Consider the following 18613-nt stretch of genomic DNA (forward strand, 5'->3'; position numbering starts at 1 on the left):
TTAGTTAACGATAGCTAGTTTAACCATTTTACCAACCAATATAAAAGACGATAACATATTTTGTAACAGTCAACCAAACATGTATCAGCTAATAATAATATATTATAGATAATTTAATTCGAAGTTTTAATGCAAACTGTTATATGACTTGTTAACCTAGTAACGTATTTCATATCTGCTAATAAATTATTTATCAGCAAACACATCCTATTTTAAAAAATTTACAAACTATTTTAAAAGGCTTTGAACATGTTTTGTAACAGCTAAGTAAACATTTATCAACTAATGATAATATATTTTGTGAAAAATATCGACATCTACCAGTTTAGTAACAACTAACCAAACATGCATATTCTCACAAGTAAATACTTGATTTGTAGCATCTAATCAAAAAAATTCCAGTTAACTTAATGAATATCGACTACAAACACTTATAACTGAAAAATGTTAAATTCACGTTTCATCAATGTTGGGAAACCCCTCCTTGATTATACAACCAATCAATACAACCATGTGCTTTTACCAGTGTGTGAATCGAAGAGATCTTACATGTATGTGTAACAGAATCACTAAGAATATTCATATCATGGTTGAGATTGAGTAAAAAAAAAAGAGAGATTGGATAGAAGAACTCAGAAAAGGAAAGTACTCTTTAGATTCATACTCTGTAATAATCGAAATATACGTACATACCTGTGACTGAATCAGATCGTTAAAAATAGAAAAGATAAGGAAAAAACATTTGTAGGGAAAAATTGTGTATAGTGATCTTACGGAAATGCAAGAAAGAGATAAAAGAAGATGGTTTTGGGCTTAGTCAAAAAAAAAAGATGGTTTTGGGCAGAAAATAATAGGCAGACACAAGAGAGAGAAGAGGAATGAGATAGTTAGGGCAGGGGTAAAACTGTATTATAAAAATACCAACAGTGTCAAAGTTAGTGTTAGGGTATTTTGCAAATATTGATTTGTTTGGTGTGTATAGAACCTAATTTCTCAAAGAAATTACCTCTGAAAGACAATTTTGGGAAAGATATGCGAATTGTTAATAGCAACATTATGCATCCAAACTCAATGTTCTAGATTTGACAAAACCAGCATCATCCTAATACAAAACATCTAAACATAGAAACAAGCATCACAGTAATGTTCGCCAACACTGTGGGTTATAGTATATAGTTCTTTTCAGGTCTCCTCACCGAATTTGCACATAAAACCAACAGAGAGTTTTTCAGGCAGGAGGGAAGTATTTGTGGAGATTAAAAGGAAGAGCATAGAACTCTTCGGTTCTTGGGTCACCCTTGAAAGTCCAGAATCTGTCCCACCAATGTTTACCTCGGTCTTTCCTGATCGAACCATCATTTTTGTGCAGTGTCGTGTCCAAAAAGTAAGCCACACATCCTCCCACAAAGGCCTTGGATGAGAAGGGTACATTGACCATGTCATTGAACCATCTTGCTCCTGTATGAACTGGACCATAGCCTTTAATGGCCGTGTGCTCGTTGAAATACTGTGGAATAGATAAGCCTAGGAAGATTGAGAAGCCCAAAATGAACAACGTCCTGAAGCTATTAAGGTTGCAGTACTGCAGCAAACTTAGTCCTCCAGCACCTGACCAACCGTGTTTTTGTGTTTAAACATAAGATATAGCAACAACCGTAAGGTAACACGGATTTGCTCCCTACTATATCCTTTACTTCTGCTGCTTATAAACTATACTTACCTACATACGCGAAGAAGAGACAGAACAAGGCCGCAACAATAGGAGCAGGTATTGATGCAAACACTGCCCCAAACTTCCCTGGATTAGATGAATACATATGAAATCAAATTAGTTACTAGTTCAATTATTGATCGATTTATTTTTTATTTTTTAAAAGACAAGCTTACCAAGAATTGAGAAGAATATCATAAATCCGGCAGATATTTGGACAACTCTTCTGCTACCGACTTTTGTAAGTGCTATAAGACCAGCATTCTCGCTGCCACACATTTGAAAACAAACACAGACACAATTTAAAATCAACTTATGACTGTCTTAGGTAATTGGAGAAAGGTAATGAGGTCTTACACAGAAACTGAAGAGCCTATGCCAGTTCCAAACAACCCTGAGATCAAAATTGCAACTCCCTAAACCAATAGTTAACATAGTTGAGACACAAAAAACGTCAGATAAGTGACCATTTGCTTTGCTTGCCCTGAGAAAGCTTATGAAGTGAGAACTTTACCTGCCAACCAACACCGCGGCTGATAACAGAAGGTGGCGGCATGGTGGCACTAGCATATCTTGAGACGGCAATAAAAGCGCCTGTTGACTGTTTTTTTTTCCCGTTAATAAACAAATTAAACCAACGAAAACAAGACAAGATTAAAACAAAGAGCAAGAAAAATTCAATGTTAAATATATGAGAATTGTGCGATGGAGTGAAACAAACCTCAACAAGAGCAACAAAAGAAGCCATCATCATGGCAAAGGATTCACCGGCATCAAATAATGGTGATCCCCACTGGAACGGCCATGGAACTCTTATCCTACACGGTGAGGTAAAAAATACATTGGTAAGCCATACTTGAGCATCATTCATTAAAGAACTACAGTATCCAAGCCATGTTCGGTATTATTACCATGGAGCAGCACCAATAAGCCCAGCACGATCAGTTCGGCAGCTTCTTTGAGTATCTGTTTTGTCACCATTATAGGCACCACCAATTGTAAGAAAGAAAGCATAAAGCCAAACTATCGCCACAGTAAATATGACTGCATAGCGAGCGAACACATGTTTTCCTCCCTTCATAATATGTGGCATGTACTGCAAAAAGTATGACGAGACAGTGAAGAACAATGTGGAAACAGATGAATTTGCTGCAAGTTATGATTCGGTAACTATGATTACATGTGATATAAGTATAAGAATGATAAGCCCCGGCAGTCCAATCTCGATACACTTAGCAACCTGGCCGGAAATAAAACAATATAATATTATTCAGATAATTTTTAGTAAATACTTATTTACAGAAGAAGATGACTTACACCGGGAAAGCCTAACTCGTACAGGCCAAAACCAACTAGTCCAACCAGCGGAGCAGCGGAAAGAGGACTTAAGAACCTGGACTTAACAGAACCTCGATAACTTATCCTTGACAGACACAGTGAAACAAGATTCTGAGTCCAATGTAAGTTCAAAAACTGACCTTACAACATTACGCCAAAGGCCACTGAAGCCAAGTATAATCTGAAGAGTTGAAGCAACAATTAGAGCACCTTGTGTTGCTCGAATGATCCTCGTAAAGCGCTGATAATTCATTAAAAAAAAAGGTATATTAGAATAAACTAATAATCGAGCTAATAGAAAAAAACACACACAATAGAATAGAGAACAAGTGTGAAGCTACGAACATCAACTGGATCAGCAACGTCGTTGAATCTCCCGGAAAGCATAATTGAGATTGTAACTGGCACAAATGTATAAGATGCTCCAATAACAGCAGGCAATCTAGTTCCAAACACTGTTTGGAGCAGCGTGTTTATTCCAGCTACAAAGAGTATTGTCTGAATCAGCTTCGCCTTCTCTTCCTGCAAGAATCATACACAGAGCAATAAGAAGAGGATAATCTCCGCAACTGTTGTTTTAAGAAAAAAAGAGACTTACATTTCTACCTCCCATTTGTGGAACAAGAGCCGATGGAATCAGAACGGTTGTTCCGAGCATTACAAGGTAGTGTTGAAACCCAAGCAGAATAGCTTCAGCTAAAAAGATAAAACAACAAACTCTCAATCTCACTAATACCAAACAATAAAAGCTTAGAACCTCATTTTCAGACAGGAGCTACTAAAAAAGAACATTTAACAAATCAGAAACAAATCATTATTAAGTTTTTTTATTCTCCTATGTTAACAAAAGAATAATCCTTAAAACAGATAGAAGATTCTAAAGGTAATAAGAACAATTCTTAAAGAAGAAAAAGTAAAGAATCTAATCCCTCACTTTGCAACAAAAAGTAAAAAAAAAAAAAGCAGAGCCACTTTCAGAAAAGAAAACAGAAGAATCCAATCAATCACAAAGTTTACTACGGATATACGGAGAAGTTCTGAAGAAGAAACAATATAGGAGATGCAAAGATAAACCAAACTCACGCCATGGAGGAGGGCTAGTGATGCAATAAGAGATATCTGGAAGCTGTTCTTTTGGAGGATGTGGTTGTGGCTCAGACGCTTTTGGTGCCGGAGCTGACATATTCTTAAGCTCTGCAGCAAAATTTAAAAAACACTAAACAAAACTTTCACAAAACCTGGAAACCAAATCGCAGAAGAAGCAAAAGCCACGATGTTTGTGGTTAAGGCGAAACCGAAAAAAGGAATCCAGGAAAAAGAAGTCGTTTTGAGCTAACTAAGGGACACTGTTTGAAGAGAGAGAGAGAGAGATTTTACGTAATTGCTGCAAAAGGGTTTCTTGATGAGGAAGAGAAGAAAGACGAGAGAGAGAGAGAGCAAAGAAGAAGAAGCTTGAGGAAGAAAGAGTGAAGAGAGAGAGACAGGTGTGCTTTGCTCAGTCTCCGGTTTTCGTTTCCTTTTATCTCCGTTACTTGTGCACCGACTGATGTAAGCACGAAAACAACCTCCTACCTGTCTTACTCTTAATTAATGTCATTAGAATTTTTGAAAATGAATGAATGAATGACACATGTGGCAACGCTGCAACACCAACTGCTCTTATATACAACAGCGTCACTAAAACCAAAAGAAGATATAAAGCAAAGATGATAGTATTGGTACTTAGGCCTGTTAAATCTGGGCCCATATAACTCGGACCCATATAACAACTCGCTCATTTATGTCTATTTAAGCACGTCTACATTTAAGTTTGATGGGCTCAGCGAACTTTTACGTGGCAGTTTGATTTAGGTGATTTAACACAAACGTGGAGTGGATTTACATCCTCTCTCAACGTCTATTAAAACAATGAATTAGATCTATTTTGTTATGAAATCCAAAATTTTTCTTCTATAAATAAGAAACTATCTCTTTATTAGAAAGGATCTATCTTTTTTCCACTTAGATCTAGAACTAGGGATGTTAAACTGGACTTATAAGAAAAGGGTTAGCCCGGCCCGCATTAAAAATTTTAGCCCTAAACCCGCATTTTTCTATCCGGGCCAGAATAGGGCCGCTTATCTTTGGTACTTGGGTTTTATCAGGGTTAATTTTTTTTCACAGAAAACAGAGAAGACATGTTTGTTTCTCATCTCTCTCGTTTAGATTAGATCGCTAACAGAGATTTCATTTTCGATTCTCAGTTCTTAATACGAAATCAAAGAGCTTCTTTTGGGTTTGTTCTGAATCGAAATAAGCTTCCTCTGGGTTTCCTCTGAATCGAAATCGAAGGCGTTGAAGAAGAACACGCATTCGAAGGGTTTCCTCTGAAATCGAAATCGAAGGGTTTTGATGCTTATTTCTGGGTTTGTTCTGTGACGATTCGAAGCACTCTTTCTGGGTTCTCTTAGTTGTTAATAGTCTAAAACTGTCTCATTTGAATGTGTGACTTCAGTTTAGAGTTCACAGATTGGAGATTGGAGCTTGGAGCCTGAATGATTGTGACTAGCTTGTTTCTGTTCTGAGAACTTGTAAGTATTCTGTGAGGTACGTTCTTCTAGTTTTGTTCTGGGTTTGTTGAATCGATCTCTAGAGTTTGTGGGTTTGTTGAAATAAAGCTTTTTGAACTGATGGGTTTGTTGAGTATAGACTGTGTCATTTTCTTGTTATGAGCATCTTAGTAATTTTGCAAGCTGTTTTGATAGTTGTATAAAGAACGCATAAATGTGTTCTTTGACTTCATTGAGTGATTATGTTGTTGCAGAGTGTAGTTCGTTGAGAGCAAATGTTGGAGCCACGTGTTGGAGTTTTGAAGACTTGAAAGAGTGCAACTTAGAGTTTTTACTTTTATGCTAAACATTATACAATCAAAACTATACTAAAAGGAGCAAAAGAAGCCTTCTTACGGCATCCACGTCGGACAGGAAATACTACCAATAGGAATGCATCATTTTATCCACGTCATTTGTTAAGTCAATTGGTTTGGGCTTTAAGTGGTTTTTGTTTGTTGTTTGGGCTGTTTTAGTGTAGCCCAGTTTCTGAAATAAAGTGGTTGTGTTCTTCGCCACAAGCTGCCTCCGTCTTTCGTAGCCTTTTTTTTTCCCGTACCTTTGCGACTTCCATCTCTTCCGTTTCTCATCTCTTCGATTTCGTCTCCACCAGTAAATCACCACTAACTGAATCCTTGATTAAGCTCATTCAATGGATTCCTTTCACCTTCTTCACTGTTTTTCTATATATAAATTTCTTTTCCTATCTTATCTTCCCATCCAAGTTGAAAAGACTCTCAAAAACTCATCCCGATGGAATCCACCGGCAACTCATCCGTCTCCGGCGATCGCAAAGCCAGCAAGAAGACCGTCGCCTCCTCTGTGACTGCGAAACCAAACGGGAAGTCCCCTGTTTTGTCTACCAATCCGATGAACCCAAACACTGTTACCGCTCTGTCCTCCGCGCATGCAAACCAAGTGATGTTCTTCAGAGATGTTTCACTCGGCCCACGCGAAGCCGAGTTGAGGTTTCGTCTGATTCACTTATGGGAGGCTCGAAATATATACACGAAAACCCTGCTTGGACAAGAGATGCTCCTTATCGACGAAGAGGTTTGTCAACGTGTTTGGATTCCCTCTCTATTTTCGTCTTGAATCGAGTTTTTGATTTAATATTAGTCGTTTAGATATATTCTCCGAGTCTTACTTTCAGTAGATCTTATTAATTTTTATTTGTGTTTCTGAATTTATATTTGTCTATTATATTAGTTCCTCCTAGTGATATTCTTGGTCTTGCTTCTGAATTTATATTTGTTAATTAGATGGGTTTCTCTGAGTGTTATTATTGGTTTCTCCGAGTGTTATTTTTTTTTCAGTAGATTAGATTGGTTCCTATGTCTGCTCTATATATGTCGCTCTAAATATGTATGCTTAAGTTTTCAAAGTGATCTGACGTATTCTTTGATTTGTATTAATCGAAGATTTGATCTGATGTATTGTTTGATTCAAATTAATCGAAGATTTCAATTTATTTTCAGGGAACTGTTATTCAAGGTTTTGTTCCAGCCGGTCGAGTAGGGACATTTGATCTGGTAGCTGGTTCCGTCTATAAGCTCCGCAATTTTTTCGGATCCAGGAACAAAGCTCAGTTCTCGGTTGCTGATCATATCGCCATTGTCTCATTCAGTTGGAATTCTGATTTATCTATTCTTGAGAACCCTCCGGTTCTGATTCCAGAAGACAGGTTCAGGTTCCACAGCTTCGAGGAGTTTATGGCCAACTGTGATTCCAAGGGTGATCTTTACGGTAAGTCATGTTGAACTATGGTTGATTTTTATGCCTGCATTTTTAGTTTATAATTTATCACCTCCAATGATTATTATTCCATTGAGTTTTGTTAACTATTTAGAGTATTATTCTGTTGATTTTTGTTGACTGTTTGATTATTCTATCTCAGATTATGTTGGCCACATGAGGCTGGTGAATGGGCAGACTCTCACTGACCATACTGTTCTTGACGAAGTTGCCATAGCTGAGAAGCGGCATCTATGTGTTCATGTTCAGACACATGAGTAAGTTTTTTCATTTGTTAGTTGTTTTCGTTGTGTGTTATATTTAACACGTAATGTTTACATATGTAGCGGACCAGTGATGAAGCTATATCTATGGGATAATGCTGCATCTGAGTTTTGCCAGAAATTTAAATCGTATGGAAGGACCCACACGTTCTTTTGGCCACCACAGTGAACCCTAAGCATCTTGGAGGTTAGCATTTTTATAATAAAATTTCATGCTCATATGCGTAAATAAGCTATCGTTAATCGTACAGTTTTGATTAACAGGAACTCTTTGTCTCACTTCTATGTCATCATCTCGAGTGTTCATGGATGACGATGTTCAGCCTAGCAAGGATTACTTTGAATGGTAGGCATTTGTGTTCATCTTTTTAGTATAGTTTTGATATTCAAGCGTCTGCATGTGTAACAATTTTTGGGCTTCCGCCTTTTCTCAGGTTGAGCTCCAACACAGGTATTTCTAATATGATTGCTGCTGAGGTAGTCACAAAGCCTGAGCCAGTGACTCTTGAGGAGCTATTCTCCTACATTAAGCAGGAAGCTTCTAAGGTCAAGAGTTGTTTTGTTGTTATCATTCGTTTCTGTGTGCTTGGGTACTTATGAATTTTGTTTTATTTTCCACAATGAAGGTTGCTTGGTTTGAATGCACAGCAACTATAGATGATGTTGTTCAGGGTTCTTCTTGGTATTATGTTTCTTGCGGTGGATGTAATAGTAAGGCAGTTAAAGGCCCTACTTCTCTGATGTGCAACAACAAGAAGTGTGAGAAGAGTGAAGTCACAGGCGTACCTCAGTAAGTGTTGTAGTCATAGTTTCATCTACTTTTTGTCACTACTAATAGCTAATCTTCTTTCGTTGCAGGTACCTCACGAAGATTTCTATTTATGATAAGAGTGAACAAGCAGCTTTTGTCATCCTTGGTAATGCCGGCAAGGAGTTGACTGGGAAACATGCAGCAGAATTGGTTGCTAATTTCTTTGAGGTAATGTTGGACCTGTCTATGAATAGCATATAATTTTGTATTATAGCAAATTAGTTGGAACATCACCTATTCATGCATTTAGTAAAGGTTGTATTATTTGAACTCACGTATGTTTTTACATGATTGATAGTCTAATGAGGGAGCAGGAGCAGGAGCTGACCATTGCGTTCCGGTTCTGCAAGCTTTACTTGATACAATAGAGCAGACACGGAAGTTCATCGTGAAAGTGTCGGACCATAACTTGAAAGGCAAGACTCAGACCATAACTGTCACAAAGATACTCCCACTAGAAGCTCCACTTCCAGCAACGTCCGATGATATTCCTACGACTGTGGGTGATGGATCTGCTTCTTCCAACGGCTTTGGAGATTCTGCGGGTGATAGGGCTAGAAAAGCTGCTGATAGTCTTGAGTCAGATGATGCCAAGCGTTTCAGGAGTGGCTGATATAGCTTCAGCATATCTTCCTACTGTTTTTACGTTTCTATAAAGACTTTGCCTTCTTTCAATTTCAATCTTCAGACTTTTGACTTTTTATGTTTAAGTTATTTTGATACAATTTTCGTTATATGGTTTTTACTTATCCCTTTAAGCATCTACTTATCATAATATGATCTTTTTTATGTTTTTTTCCTATCATTTTAGGCAGTTCACGTTAGAAACATACGATTAGGAATGTTGATAACTTACAATTTTCCTTGAACTTGGGGACAAACATCCGAGAATGTAATAATCTATTAGTTGTAACCGTATAAGCTTCACTTACTGATGTGAGGATTGTATTTTCATGTCCCAAGTTATTTCCATGTTTTTTTGTGTTTTTTTATTAAGTAGCAATTAAAAGGATGATATACGGCTGATTTTAGTATCCACGAGTTGAATATATTTATATCAGATTATTTTTGAGAATGTCTATTTACCATATTTGTAAAATCATTGCTTTAGTAAAAGGCAAGTATTCACAAAAATCAAGCCCTTCTTCTTCTCTCTACAAAAATGCTAATATGCCTTCTCTAAAACACAAAAAAAAGACCTGCAAGTTTTTCCGAGACCCATAACTGTTCACGCAACCAGATCTCTCCATCTTCTTAAAAGTGTAAGTTTTTTAAATCACCTAACCCTCTCCATAAGAAGTTCCATATTCTAAGATGTTTATGTCTTATTGATCGCATACTAAGGTTTGAATCTTGGGAGAAATGGGGAAACCACCTTCGACAAGCAATCTGGACACATGAGGTAAGACAAATAATTATTTAGCTGTTTCAAAATAATGATTTTACATATTTAGTCTGATTGACTAAGGATGCTAGACTAATTATGCTACGTACTTCTATATCTGCGTAAGAACAAAATTACACTCAGGAGGTCTTACAAATCACTGCATTTTAAATACAATTCTGTAGTATTACTCACAACACGTTTTGATGAGATGAATCCGTGTAATAGAGTGCATGAACCATTACTCGATCAATAAGTATAAGTTCCATCTTTTTATATTGACCATCTGTAACAACCAATTTGTTACATTTGGCATTTTGACTTCATTGGGGGTTTTTCCCAAAGAAACATTGATTTCTTATTCACTTATACTACTTTTGGTATAAATAAAAATTATTAACTCTGTTATAAAATTCATTTATATGTTTACGAAACTGATCTAAAATTGTATTTGAGAAGATATCAATTTTGAAGATGTATAGTCTCGTGCAAGGGTGGAGTCGTTGACTTTTTTCCTTAATAACTCTATGTCTTACAATATTAGTTTTGATCTCTGTACTTACGATCAAATTAACAATCAATTAGGTTAAATACATTACACTACTTTGGGCGTGATTAATATGTAGTATGGAGTATGAAGAATTTTTAAAAATAAACTATAATAGCTTTGTGATATTTAATATTGTAACGATCTATGTGAAGTAACAATCTCTTTGAAAACAAACGTATGAAAAGAAACAATAAAAAATAAACTGTTTCCGGTTGGTTCATATACACACTACTCATCGTTGTAATATTAGAGGTTGATATCTTAAGACAGTTCTCTTTTCTATGTTTGTAAAGAATCACAAAAGTGTAGTTTTTAAACTAATATTTATAATTTATATTTATGGTAACTACTAATTTATTCATCTTATATTTATGATAATTACTAATTTATTCATCTTATTAATATATAATTAATATATAAACTAATTTAAAAATAATTTTTTCAGTCCTAATTTCTATAGTTCTACATCAAATATTAATTTAAAAATTACTAATTCCTCCATTTTGTTTTAAAACACAGTTGTGAATTTCATTATATTTGAAGTTTATCAGAAAAAATGCAAAATATTAATATACATGAACAGTATTGTGTTGGGTGCAATAATATTTTAAATCTAGCATCAAATATAAAAGACAGAAAAGGTACGGGAGCAAGAACTTTTCAAACCAAATATTATCTTAAAACACTTTCCAAGATTTTAGATCATTGCTGGTTCATTACCGAAATAGTAATTTTTAAAATAACATTTTATATTTCAAAAGGGACTTTTGATTTTTATTTCATCATTATTAATTTATATTTTAACTTCAATAGTTATAAAAAAAAATCATAAACGTATTTTTGTAATCTTATTTATTTTGATTTGGTATAACTATTTAAATATAAATTCTAATAAACTTGATACTTTGATTGTTTTAGTTAAACTGAAATTTTTTTTAGTTAATTTAAATGATGAAGATGAACAGATAAATTTAAATAATGTACAAATATTTAACTATCAATTTTTTTAGATTAATGTTACTTTATTTAGTTTATTTTTATTAATGTGAGATACATATATACATACATATTATTATTTTAATTGTGATATATGACTTATCAATATAGTTAATAGTTTACCGTAAATAACTATTTATATAAAAAATTGACATTAATGATGGTATATGAGTTCTTTTTATTACCATATTTAAAATCTCTGCAAAACAATTTAAATTTTTATAAGGAAATTTTACATCTTACAATTAATATGATGCCATGTAATTATTTTCTAAAACCATGTCATCTATTTTAAGTGCCATGACATCTTTTTCAACGAGAATAATTGTAGTGACGACATGTGTATAAATCACTTCACAAATATGGTCTATGAGATACGTATTTTGAGGATTAAAGCATTAAACTAAATGAAGTCTAATTGTCTGATTATTATATATTTTGTTAGACCAAATAAGTACTTAGATATTTTTTGAAATACAGAAGCTTCGTCCAGCGTAACACTAAAAAGAAAAAGAGGACGTCCAATCGGATCACGTACGAAATCAAAAGGTGTGTATCTATTGTAAGATATACATTTTTTCCACCTAAAATGTTGTATTTGATTTTTTTTTCTAATTTTGAGTATTTCTCAGTTCGTCTAATAAACGATAAACCAACATTCAAACCGAAATTCTATGACTGTAAGTTTATATGGATTATGATAACTTTCTTTTTTGAATAACTATTCGTATAACTAAGTGGGTTTCACATTTAAACAAACAGGTGGCTGTAATATTTGCGACTCTTATGGTAAGAAACGTTAGACCAGTATCTATATCTTACCTTATATCCTGTTAAACTAATTATTTTAAAACATATTAGTCAAACAAAAAAATGCACGTAACATGAGAAGGTCTATCTTGCTATCAAAACGAACTTCAGCACTGTTACAGTGTAAGCATCATAATCAGCCAAATCTATTTAGAATAAATATATTTATAATTCTGATATTCATTGTTTATATTATATTTAGATGGTCAGTCAGGTCAACATGGCTTACGACACAGTCGACAAAAAAAAAAGGTACATACTATATATTTATTCTAAATAAGAAAAATATAAGAACTTAGTATATATTTGATAATAGTTATTTTCAAATTTGACATTTTTTATTTAATTATATAATTTGGTGTATAAAATTTATATTGTATATACATTATTACTAAATCTCATAAACCAATGTTAAATCTTAACAGATTATAAAGATCATTTCATTATGACTACAACCAAACAAAATAATAGTACTTTCCTATTACTATAAAATGTATACATATAAATTATTAATTTATACTTTAAATTGACCATATATTGACATAAAGTTTTCTAAAAAAATAATTATTTTATTATTTAATAGTTTTGTGTTCAATTTCGTACCGCCCCAAACTTTGGACAAGCGAAATTTATTAATATATATTAATTATTAAATTATCAAGTTATAGAGGTTGTACTATAAATCTTATGAAATATTAAGCTCAACAACAATTCTTAGATATCAAACACACTATGTGTTAACAATTTTCAAACTCAATTAAAATCAGATAAGGGCTCCACCTCTAATGCCGAAGAGAACCCAATCGTTACATGCACAAAATGTGGTGCATTAATGTGGACTTCCGAGAGCACTGGGACGGACCCCAAAACAGGAGAACCAACATTCACAATTTGCTGTAACCATGGCCAAATAAAGCTTCCTCCGATCAACCAACCTCCAGCCCTGTTAGACTTCTTCGTTCTAGGTGGTTTCGGGATACTATCCGAGTATATAATTCTGTACTAGCTTTCACATCAGTTGGGATGAAAATGGATTATGGTGTGGTGCATGCGCCTGGTCTTTACACTATTCGGATCCAAGGTCAAACCCACCATAGAATTGGCTCGCTTATACCGCAACAAGGCCGTCTCCCAGAGTATCTCCAGCTTTATATATTTGATACCAGCAACGAAGTCAGAACCCGGTTAAACGCGATGGGTCAAACCTCGACAGAAGGTAATCTTGATGAGACAACCTTAATACGCCTAATCGAGATGATTGACGAGAATAATTGTTTAGCCAAGTTTTTTCGACGGGCACGTGACTACTACGAAATCAACGGGAAATAGTTTACTATTAGGTTGCTCCCAGATAAAGGGAAAGGGAAAGAGTACGATCTTCCGAGTACGAGTGAGGTCGCAGGCCTTATCGTAGGGATATGTCATCAACAATTGGAGAACGGGATATAGTGGTCCAATTCCAATCTGACACATTGCAGCAGATACGTGATGATCACCCTCTATACATAAGCCTCCAATATCTTCTTCTGTTTTCATATGGTGAGTATAGTTTTCACCCCGACATCCCGTTACATCTTAAGACAGGCACTTCAAGAACAAGGAAATTCCTAACCCTACGCCAATTCTACGCTGCCCAGATACAGACACGGCTTAACCAAGGGATGACATTGATTAAAGGCGGTCGTCTCTTCCATCAATATGTTGTGGATGTCTATACGACAATTGAAGAAGATCGGTTAAGGTGGGCGAGGAATAATCAAGATGTCCTTAGAGCCGAGCTCTACAGTAATGTACTTGATGCTGTTGGCAAGGGTGACACTGATGCTAAAATTATTGGCCAAAGGTTCATACTGCCGCCAAGTTTCACCGGTGGGCCACGTTACTTAGTCGAAAAATACTATGATGCGATGGCTATTTGCAGAGTATATGGGAATCCAGATTTGTTTATCACAATGACGGCAAATCCTAATTGGAGGGAGATAAGAGAGCATCTTGAGAAATATGGTGGAGACTCTCCCAATGATAGACCAGACATTGAATGTCGAGTCTTTAAAATGAAGTTAGATCAGCTACTCAAGGATTTCAAAAACAGAACTTTTTTCAGGCCATACACAGCAGCTCTCCACAGGATAGAGTTTCAAAAAAGAGGGCTCCCACATGCACATATATTATTGTGGTTGGGAAACTCTTCCAGGACACCGAGTGCACAGGAGATAGATGAGATTATTTCAGCCGAGCTCCCAAACAAAGAAGAAGACCCAGAAGCTTACAACTTAGTAATAAAACACATGATCCATGTACCATGTGGTGACCATGTATGGAGAAGAATGTGTGCACCAAAAAGTATCCTCGACCGTATAATGACAATACTTCGATTGATAAGTCAGGGTATGTATTATATCGTCGGCGTCGGAACGATGATGCAGCTGTGGTAAAGGATGGGGCAATTCTAAACAACAACTTTGTTGTGCCTCATAGCATTAAGCTCCTGAAGAAGTACGAAGCTCATATTAATGTTGAGTGGTGTAATCGTACGAGTGCAGTAAAGTATTTGTTCAAGTACATAACCAAGGGTGTTGACAGAGCATCCGCAGTTATAGAAAAGGGGTATACAGCAACTACATCTGACGCAGTGGTCTCTAGCGAACCGAAGGATAAACTTATCAAGCAACGGAATGAGATCCAAGAATTCATCGATGTGCGGTACTTATCAGCTTGCGAGGATATGTGGCGGACGTTTGCATTCCACATACACAAAAGGAAGCCATCAGTTGAGAAGCTTATCATTCACTTAGAAGGTGAACATAATATCACAGTCAAAGAAACTGATAACCTCGGCCGTGTAATCCGCAAGCCTGGTATTGAGAAGACAATGTTCACTGAATGGATGGTAAAGGCCTCCCAGAGCTCCTACACTGATAGAGCTATACTCACACCTCGAAATGAAACAGTCGATGAGATCAATGCATACACAATCTCCAAAACTGACGGGAAGTCAAGAGACTACTACAGTTACGATAGCTTTGAGATTTCAGACACTCAATCTGATCAAAATGATACATTATACGCGATTGAGTATCTCAATTCCTTGGAATTTCCAGGATTGCCTTCTCATAAGCTCATTCTCAAAGTTAGGGCCCCGATTATGCTTCTGCGAAACATAAATCAAAGAAAAGGATTATGTAATGGTACCTGTATGATCCTAACCTACATAATCACTGGAATAATCGAACGAGTGCTTAAGGCAGAAATAATCACTGGCTCACACATTGGAAAAGAAGTATTGATACTAAGGATTGTTCTCTTGCATGATGAAACAAAGCTACCGTTCACTTTACGTCGACGACAGTTCCCTATTAGATTGTGTTATGCAATGACAATCAACAAGAGTCAAGGACAAAGTTTAAAGGAGGTTCTCCTATATCTTCCTAAACCGGTCTTCGCACATGGTCAACTCTATGTAGCACTCTCACGTGTAACAAGCAGAGCAGGACTAAAAATTATTAAAGGCGAAGATTCACACCCACGAATAGTGAAGAACATAGTCTACAAAGAAATCTTCAACCGCCTTCGTTCCCATGAGAGTAAGTAAAATTTTAAAATCAGAATCACAATCAATATGTTTTTAGTGATTATTTATCTAATAATTCACATTTATATATTTCTCAGTATTTTAGCTATCAAGTGAAGAAGTCAAAGCAAAAACTCCTACCCTGATGATGGATATCTCACTCATATCAAGTGCGTCTACCTATACTATAAACTAAATAAATTGATTTCTATTACTAAGTTTTGATCACTGATTTATTTTAAAATAATTACAGGCTCCCCAACTCGAAAAATCTCATCGCATCAACATTTCCTCTTCGGAAAAATGTCCACCATCTTATCTACAATTTCTATTTTTCTGTCCTAAGACCTTAGTATATCTGTTCTTGGTAACGATAGTAACTTTCCTCTGCTTTTGCACAAGAGTTATACCAAACTTTGTTTCCATAACTGATCTACTTTTCATAAACTACTGATACATGCAAAACTAAACGACATAACAAAAGGGATTTAATATAAAAGTTGATGTGAGTGAACCTCCAACATTCCCATTGTTTTGCAATATAAAATAAGCAAGAAAAAAATATGATTACTAAAAAATCTATTGTATGTCCACAAATGTGCGCAACTGATTATATAGGGTGAAAACAAATAGTTTCATAAAAATATCTTCCTAAAATGAAAAATAAAACAATAAAAATTATAAAAATAAACTCAACCTAGATAATCATATAACAATAAATAATAATAAATTTATTAAAAAAATTTAATACTACACAAAATATATTTAATCCCATTTTCCGCGCGTAGCGCGGACGAAGAATCTAGTTATGAATAAAAATTCGTAAACTTTGGGTTTTAATTTCATGATAAACATTTACAGTTATAAAATAAAAAGAACTTAAGCTTTGGGTTTCTAATTTCATACTTAATTAAAGACAAAAATTGATATAAAAAAGTTGTTGATTTGCAAGATAAAAAATTAATGGACTAACCCTGTACCAGCCCTAACACTTAACTAAAAATAGGGTTAAAATAGGGTTGGGTTAAAACAGGACTGGGCTTATATTACACAAATGAGGGTTAGACCCTAACCCGCAAATTAACATCCCTATCTAGAACACATCCTAGAAAGATTTTATATATTCTTTGATTCCATTTACACTAGAAATCATTCTTGTAATACAATTACGGATCAATAAAGTTTTTGGATGTTCTTTTTCTCATTTGCTTCTATGAAGATTTCTCCTAAACCTCAAGAATCTAATCATTATACTTAGATTATTTATTGTATGATTCCAACAAACAACACCAGCATAAACACCATTTTTGGATCAAACAGTTGGCGCTAGAAGGAGGGGGGCCAAGGAGAACTATCTTCAAAGCATATCAAACTTGGGAGTATCCAGATATCTCTCGTGGTTACTCGTTACTCGTCGCTTTCTCGCATTCACTCGAATAGCTCTCTCGCAGTTATTTGGCGCAGATCATTCTCTCGCAATCGCTCGGATCAATCTCTTGCGGTCACTCAGCTCGCTCTATTGCGGTTACTCGGCACAGATCGCTCTCTTGCGGTTACTCATCATGGATAGCTCTCTCGCAGTTACTCGGTGCAGATTGTTCTCTCGCAGTCGCTCGGATAGATCTCTCGCGGTCACTCGGCTCGCTCTCTTGCGGTTACTTGGCACGGATCGCTCTCTCGTGGTTACTCGTCATGGATAGCTCTCTCGCAGTTACTCGGCGCAGATCATTCTCTCGCAGTCGTTGGATCGATCTCTCGCAGTCACTCGACTCCCTCTCTTGCAGTTACTTGGCATATATCACTCTCTTGCGGTTACTCGTCATGGGTAGCTCTCTCGTAGTTACTCGGCGCAGATCCTTCTCTTGCAGTCGCTCAGATAGATCTCTCGCAGTCACTCGACTCGCTCTCTTCAGTTACTCGGCACAGATCGCTTTCTCGCGGTTACTCATCATGGATAGCTCTCTTGCAGTTACTCGGTGCAGATCGTTCTCTCGCAGTCGCTCGGATCGATCTCTCGTGGTCACTCGACTCGTTCTTTTGCGGTTACTCGTCATGAATTTCTCTCTTGTGGTTACTCGTCATGGATCGCTCTCTCGCAGTTACTAGGCTTGGATCGCTCTCTCGCAGTCACTCGGATTGCTCGCAAGTCTCGAGCATGACGTGTTATCGCGAGGACACGTCCACCCGTGGCGATTTGATTGTGATGGTTCGTTCATGGCGGTACGTTCATGAAGATGTCTATGACGACTTGTCTTTGGCAGTTTGTAGATTAACGCTTCATGCAACTTGCTCCGGTGGTTCAGAACACCGTCCTCACAGATCGTTCGTGCAACCATCCCGAAGTAAGAAGTCTGGTCGGAATCAGAAGTATGTCGATGACAGCTCGCCTGAGACGGTCCGTTTAAGGTGATTCGACCAATTAAATCAGACAATTAACTCTGCCGTAGAAACAAATCTGATGTTTCTAAGAAAATCTGACAACACTATAATTTTAGATTTATTTTTCTATACAAATTTTATAAACAAACTTATTACTCGATAAATTTTTTTTTTTTTGAAAAAATAAATCCGCCAACGATCAAATGCTAAAGATGTTTTGGTAATGTTTTTTTTTATCATAACTATGGGCAAATGCAATTTCGAACAGAAAAACATTCTAATAATTTTCAAAAAGGTCATGTATAATTAATTTGTGTTATTTTAGTAAACTTCTTCTCTTAACGGCTTGTCAAAAACTGAATACTGAGTATTGTGACTAAACGATTTGTAGAAACCATGAATCATTAGCTCTTCACCAAGAACAACTCATTTTCAGCAAACTTTTCGATGGGACACA

General features: G+C 35.8%; 2 protein-coding genes across 8 annotated transcripts; one reads left to right on the forward strand and one right to left on the reverse strand.

Moving 5' to 3' along the window:
* Positions 1-1228: 1228 nt before the first annotated feature.
* On the reverse strand, positions 1229-4559 carry LOC103843878 (nucleobase-ascorbate transporter 5). Its single transcript, XM_009120654.3, has 13 exons — positions 4133-4559; positions 3648-3745; positions 3395-3571; positions 3190-3290; positions 3029-3104; positions 2892-2951; positions 2623-2807; positions 2433-2529; positions 2226-2312; positions 2069-2127; positions 1888-1979; positions 1721-1798; positions 1229-1608 (listed from the first exon to the last, which is right to left on the reverse strand). The coding sequence occupies exons 1-13, from the start codon at positions 4230-4232 to the stop codon at positions 1229-1231; spliced, it is 1590 nt and encodes a 529-aa protein (XP_009118902.1). The 5' UTR covers positions 4233-4559.
* Positions 4560-5962: 1403 nt separating this feature from the next.
* On the forward strand, positions 5963-16537 carry LOC108870151. 7 transcript variants are annotated; one of them, XR_001956596.2, is made up of 7 exons: positions 5963-6690; positions 7116-7383; positions 7535-7649; positions 7719-7842; positions 7920-8001; positions 8090-8201; positions 8282-9009. XR_001956596.2 is itself a non-coding variant. In XM_033282222.1 (7 exons), exons 3-7 carry the CDS (start codon positions 7940-7942, stop codon positions 9077-9079), a joined length of 774 nt encoding a protein of 257 aa, XP_033138113.1. In that variant the 5' UTR covers positions 6454-7649; positions 7719-7842; positions 7920-7939; the 3' UTR covers positions 9080-16537. The 7 variants fall into 7 exon arrangements, 4 of the variants coding, with proteins under 4 accessions (XP_033138111.1, XP_033138113.1, XP_033138114.1 ...); XM_033282222.1 differs by having other exon boundaries at positions 6454-7649; positions 8282-8445; positions 8514-8634; positions 8765-16537; XM_033282223.1 differs by having other exon boundaries at positions 6454-7383; positions 7535-7842; positions 8282-8445; positions 8514-8634; positions 8765-16537.
* The last annotated feature ends 2076 nt before the right edge of the window (positions 16538-18613 follow it).

The sequence above is a fragment of the Brassica rapa genome, chromosome A10 (assembly GCF_000309985.2).
Source record: "Brassica rapa cultivar Chiifu-401-42 chromosome A10, CAAS_Brap_v3.01, whole genome shotgun sequence".
In the NCBI taxonomy this organism is placed as follows: Eukaryota; Viridiplantae; Streptophyta; class Magnoliopsida; order Brassicales; family Brassicaceae; genus Brassica; species Brassica rapa.